Source organism: Onychostruthus taczanowskii, unplaced genomic scaffold (genome assembly GCF_017590055.1).
Source record: "Onychostruthus taczanowskii isolate IOZ18803 unplaced genomic scaffold, ASM1759005v1 scaffold933, whole genome shotgun sequence".
Taxonomy (NCBI): Eukaryota; Metazoa; Chordata; class Aves; order Passeriformes; family Passeridae; genus Onychostruthus; species Onychostruthus taczanowskii.
Window position 1 is genome coordinate 1 of NW_024507358.1, and position 6,180 is coordinate 6,180.

A 6,180-nucleotide genomic window follows, 5' to 3' on the forward strand; every position below is an offset into this window, starting at 1 on the left:
CCATACTGGTCCCAGTGACCCCCGGTGTCCCCCAGTGATCCCCGGTGACCCCCAGTGACCCCCCGGTGACCCCCGGTGACCCCCGGTGTCCCCAGGCCACCCATTCATCATGACCGTGGGCCCATGTCCCAATCCCAGTGCCATACTGGTCCCAGTGCCCATCCCAGTCCCATACTGGTCCCAGTGACCCCCGGTGACCCCCATTGACCCCCGGTGTCCCCAGGCCACCCGTTCATCATGACCGTGGGCTGCGTGGCCGGTGACGAGGAGTCCTACGAGGTCTTCAAGGAGCTCTTCGACCCCGTGATCCAGGACCGGCACGGGGGCTACAAACCCACCGACAAGCACCGCACCGACCTCAACCACGAGAACCTCAAGGTGGGGGTCCCCGAAATCTGGGAGGGGTCCCCGAAATCTGGGAGGGTCCCCGAATTTTGGGGGTGTCCCCAGAGGGCTCAGGAAGGCAGGGAAGGGGTGACAGGGACACCTTGGGGTGACAGGGACACCTTAGGGTGTCTGCACCGACCTCAACCACGAGAATCTCAAGGTGGGGGTCCCCGAAACCTGGGAGGGGTCCCCGAAATCTGGGAGGGGTCCCCGAAACCTGGGAGGGGTCCCCGAAATCTGGGATGGGTCCCCAAAACCTGGGAGGGGTCCCCGAAATCTGGGGGGGTCCGCAGAGGGCTCAGGAGGGCAGGGAAGGGGTGACAGGGCCACCTTAGGGTGACACTGCAAACAAGCACTGCACTGACCTCGACCATGAGAACCTCAAGGTGGGGGTCCCCCAAACCTGGGAGGGGTCCCCGAAACTACAAACACGCACCGCACTGACCTCGACCATGAGAACCTCAAGGTGGGGGTCCCCCAAACCTGGGAGGGGTCCCCGAAACCTGGGAGGGGTCCCCGAAATCTGGGAGGGGTCCCCAAAACCTGGGGGTGTCCCCAGGGGTCTCAGGAAGGCAGGGAAGGGGTGACAGGGACACCTTGGGGAGAACCCACCGACAAGCACCACACCAACCTCAACCACGAGAACCTCAAGGTGAGGGTCCCCAAACCTGGGAGGGGTCCCCGAAATTTGGGAGGGTCCCCAGAGGGCTCAGGAAGGCAGGAAGGGGTGACAGGGCCACCTTAGGGTGTCCCCACCGACCTCAACAACGAGAACCTCAAGGTGGAAGTCTCCAAAACCTGGGAGGGGTCCCCGAAATCTGGGAGGGGTCCCCGAAATTTTGGGGGGTCCCTAGAGGGCTCAGGAGGGCAGGGAAGGGGTGACAGGGACACCTTGGGGAGACACTGCAAACAAGCACCGCACTGACCTCGACCATGAGAACCTCAAGGTGGGGGCCCCCGAAACCTGGGAGGGGTCCCCGAAATATGGGGGGGGTCCCCGAAATCTGGGAGAGGTCCCCGAAACCTGGGAGGGGTCCCCGAAACCTGGGAGGGGTCCCCAAAATCTGGGGGGGTCCCTAAAGGTCTCAGGAAGGCAGGGAAGGGGTGACAGGGCCACCTTAGGGTGTCCCCACCGACCTCAACAACGAGAACCTCAAGGTGGAAGTCTCCAAAACCTGGGAGGGGTCCCCGAAATCTGGGAGGGGTCCCCGAAATCTGGGAGGGGTCCCCGAAATTTTGGGGGGTCCTCAGAGCGGGGGAAATTTTGGGGTGAGATTTTGGGGTGATATTTTGGGTTATTTTGAGTGGAATTTTGGGGATTTTTTTGGGGTGACTTTGGGGTATTTTGGGATGTCCCTGAGCCGTTTTTGGGGTGCCCAGGGCGGGGAGGACCCGGACCCCAAGAACGATTTTTTGGGGTGCCCAGGGCGGGGAGGACCCAGACCCCAAGTACGAGCTGAGCAGTGCAGGGTCTCAGAGCTGGGGAAATTTTGGGGTGAGATTTTGGGGTGATATTTTGGGTTATTTTGAGCAGAATTTTTGGGACATTTCTGGGGACAATTTGGGTTTTTTTTGGGGTGACTTTGGGGTTTTTTGGGGTGCCCAGGGCGGGGAGGACCCGGACCCCAAGTACGAGCTGAGCAGTGCGGGGGAAAATTTTGGGTGAGATTTTGGGGTGATATTTTGGGTTATTTTGAGCAGAATTTTTGGGACATTTTGGGGATTATTTTGGGGTATTTTTGGGGTGACTTTGGGGGTTTTTTGGGGTGTCCCTGAGCCATTTTGGGGGTGCCCAGGGCGGGGAGGACCTGGACCCCAAGTACGAGCCGAGCAGTGCGGGGGAAATTTTTGGGTGAGATTTTGGGGTGAGATTTTGGGTTATTTTGAGCAGAATTTTTGGGACATTTTGGGGATATTTTTGGGATATTTTTGGGGTGACTTTGGGATTTTTTGGGGTGCCCAGGGCGGGGAGGACCCGGACCCCAAGAACGAGCTGAGCAGTGGAGCTGTGTCAGAGGGGGTGATATTTTGGGGTGATATTTTGGGTTATTTTGAGTGGAATTTTGGGGATTTTTTTGGGGTGACTTTGGGGTATTTTGGGATGTCCCTGAGCCGTTTTTGGGGTGCCCAGGGCGGGGAGGACCCGGACCCCAAGAACGAGCTGAGCAGTGGAGCTGTGTCAGAGGGGGTGATATTTTGGGGTGATATTTTGGGTTATTTTGAGCAGAATTTTTGGGACATTTTGGGGATTTTTTGGGGTATTTTTGGGGTGCCTTTGGGGTTTTTTGGGGTGCCCCTGAGCCGTTTTTGGGGTGCCCAGGGCGGGGAGGACCCGGAGCCCAAGTACGAGCCGAGCAATGCGGGGTCTCTGAGCTGGGGAAATTTTGGGGTGATATTTTGGGTTATTTTGAGCAGAATTTTTGGGACATTTTGGGGATTTTTTTGGGGTGACTTCTGGTTTTTTTGGGTGCCCAGGGCGGGGAGGACCCGGACCCCAAGTACGAGCCGAGCAGTGCGGGGTCTCAGAGCGGGGGAAATTTTGGGGTGATATTTTGGGTTATTTTGAGCAGAATTTTTGGGATTTTTTTGGGGTGACTTTGGGGGTTTTTGGGGTGACTTTGGGGTTTTTTGGGGTGCCCAGGGCGGGGAGGACCTGGACCCCAAGTACGTGCTGAGCAGCCGCGTGCGCACCGGCCGCAGCATCAAGGGTTACTCGCTGCCGCCGCACTGCAGCCGCGGCGAGCGCCGCGCCATCGAGAAGCTGTCAGTCACAGGTGAGGGCGTGGCCTAAAGGGGCGTGGCCTGTTTGGGTGTGGCCCCCGGGTGGGAGTGGCCTGGCAGAGTGGGGTTGGGTGGTTGAGGTCGGATTGGGAAATCGGGTGTGGTCGGAGGGGTGTGGTCAGAATGTGGGTGGGGCTGGTGTGGGCGTGGCCATACGGGGTGTGGTCGGTGTGGGCGTGGCTCGCAAGGGCTTGGGCTGGTTGGGGTGTGGGTGTGGTCTGGTGGGCATGGCAAGAGCGGGTGAGGCTTGAGTGGGTGTGGCCCGAGAAGGGTGTGGCCTAATGGGGCGTGGTTTAAGTGGGAGGGATTTGATTGGGCAGGGTCTGAGTGGGTGTGGCCAAGCAGGGTTTGGGGTGAATTGGCGTGGCCAGAGTGGATTTGGGAGGAGTGGGCGTGGCCATACTGGTTTGGGCGTGGCTGGGTGTGGCCAGGGAGTGGCCCGGCAGGGGTTCAGGTGGGTGGGTGTGGCCAGAGTGGATTTGGGATGGATTTGGGATGGATTTGGGACAGACGGCCATAACCAATCGGGGTTGGGCGTGGCCTGGGTGTGTCCAGTGCAGCCTGGGCGTGTCCAGTCTGGCTTGGGCGTGTCCAGGTGGGGTTTTGGGATGGATTTCGGACAGACAGACGTGACCAGGCCGAATTTAGAGTGGCCTGGGCGTGTCCAACCCAGCCTGGGTGCGTCCAATCCAGCCTGGGCGTGTCCAGGATGAGTTTGGGCTGGATTTGGGCTGGATTTGGGATGGATTTGGGACAGGCGGCCATATCCAATCGGAGTTGGGCGTGGCCTGGGCGTGTCCAGTGCAGCCTGGGCGTGTCCAATCCAGCCTGGGCATGTCCAGTCTGGCTCGGGCGTGTCCTGGGCGTGTCCATGATGGGTTTGGGATGGATTTGGGACAGATGGCCATAACCAATCGGGGTTGGCCGTGGCCTGGGCGTGTCCAGGGCAGCCTGGGCGTGTCCAGTCTGGCTGGGGCGTGGCCTGGGCGTGGCCAGGGGCATGGCCAGGTGGGGTTTTGGGATGGATTTGGGACAGATGGTCGCACCCAGGCCGAATTTAGTGTGGCCTGGGCGCGTCCAACCCAGCCTGGGCGTGTCCAATCCAGCCTGGGCGTGTCCATGGGTGAACGAGGAGGATCACCTGCGCGTCATCTCCATGGAGAAGGGCGGCAACATGAAGGAGGTGTTCCGGCGCTTCTGCGTCGGCCTCAAGAAGGTCAGAGGGGACACTTGGGGACACCTGGGGACATTTGGGGACATTTGGGGACACTTGGGGACACTGAGGGTTTGGGGACATTTGGGGATGGGGGTTTGGGGTCACATCTCCATGGAGAAAGGCAGCAACATGAAGGAGGGGTTCCGGCGCTTCTGCGTCGGCCTCAAGAAGGTCAGGGGGGACACCTGGGGACATTTGGGGACATTTGGGGACACTTGGGGACACTTGGGGACATCTGGTGACACGGGGGATTTGGGGACATTTGCAGACATCTGGGGGCATCTGGGGACAGGTGACACTTTGGGAACAAGGAGAACTTTGGGCACACGGGTGGCGTTGGGGACAGGTGGCATTTGGGGACAAGTAGCTCTTTGGGGACAGAGGTGACTTTGGGGACAGGTGGCACTTTGGGGACATGGAGGGGTCTGGAGACAGGGAGAACTTTGGGAGCAAGGAGAGCCTTGGGGACAGGTGGCATTTGGGGACAGGTGATATCTGGGGACAGGTGGCATCTGGGGACAGGTGACATTTGGGGACAGGTGGCATCTGGGGACATTTGAGGTGACATTTGGAGTGCCACCAACAACCCTGAGCACTCCAGGTGTCCACCAGTGTGTCCCAGGTGTCCCCAGGTGTCCCCAGGTGTCCCCCAGTGTGTCCCAGGTGTGCCTCAGGTGTCCCAGGTGTGCTCTGGGCATTCCCCGGGTGTGTCCCCAGGTGTCCCAGGTGTCGCCAGGTGTCCCCAGGTGTGCCCTGGGCATTCCCCAGGTGTCCCCAGGTGTGTCCCCAGGTGTCCCCAGGTGTCCCCCAATGTGTCCCAGGTGTCCCCAGGTGTCCCCCAGTGTGTCCCAGGTGTGTCCCCAGGTGTCCCCAAGGTCCCCTTGATGCCCCCAATGTCCCTTTGATGTCCCCTGGGTGTCCCCCCATGTCTGTGACGCCCTCTGATGTCCCCAAACTCCCCCAATGTCCCCTGATGCCCCCCCGTTACGGGGATCTCCCATTTTGGGGTTACCCTTGGGGGTTCCTGGGCCGTGTTGATCTGTCCCCCCGATGTCCCTTTGATGTCCCCAGTGTCCCCTGATGCCCCCCCGTTACGGGGGTCTCCCCTTCTGGGGGATCCCTGGGGGTCCCTGGGCCTTGCTGAGCTGTCCCTCCGATGTCCCCCCGGTGTCCCCCCGGTGTCCCCAATGTCCCCTGGGTGTCCCCCCATGTCTGTGACGCCCTCTGATGTCCCCAAACTCCCCCAATGTCCCCTGATGTCCCCCTGTTACTGGGATCTCCCATTTTGGGGTTACCCTTGGGGGTCCCTGGGCCGTGCTGATCTGTCCCCCCGATGTCCCCCCGATGTCCCCAATGTCCCCTGGGCGTCCCCGCAGGCACAACGACAACAAGACGTTCCTGGTGTGGGTGAACGAGGAGGATCACCTGCGCGTCATCTCCATGGAGAAGGGCGGCAACATGAAGGAGGTGTTCCGGCGCTTCTGCGTCGGCCTCAAGAAGGTCAGAGGGGACACTTGGGGACACCTGGGGACATTTGGGGACATTTGGGGACACTTGGGGACACTGAGGGTTTGGGGACATTTGGGGATGGGGGTTTGGGGTCACATCTCCATGGAGAAAGGCAGCAACATGAAGGAGGGGTTCCGGCGCTTCTGCGTCGGCCTCAAGAAGGTCAGGGGGGACACCTGGGGACATTTGGGGACACTTGGGGACACTTGGGGACATTTGGGGACACCGAGGGTTTGGGGACATTTGCAGACATCTGGGGACATCTGGGGACAGGTGACACTTTGGGA

At 60.3% G+C, this 6,180-nt stretch overlaps 1 protein-coding gene across 1 annotated transcript; it reads left to right on the plus strand.

Moving 5' to 3' along the window:
* The first annotated feature begins 194 nt into the window (after window positions 1-194).
* LOC121347808 (creatine kinase M-type-like) lies at window positions 195-3,193 on the plus strand. Its single transcript, XM_041426726.1, has 2 exons — window positions 195-378; window positions 3,029-3,193. The coding sequence occupies exons 1-2, from the start codon at window positions 238-240 to the stop codon at window positions 3,176-3,178; spliced, it is 291 nt and encodes a 96-aa protein (XP_041282660.1). The 5' UTR covers window positions 195-237; the 3' UTR covers window positions 3,179-3,193.
* Window positions 3,194-6,180: the final 2,987 nt, after the last annotated feature.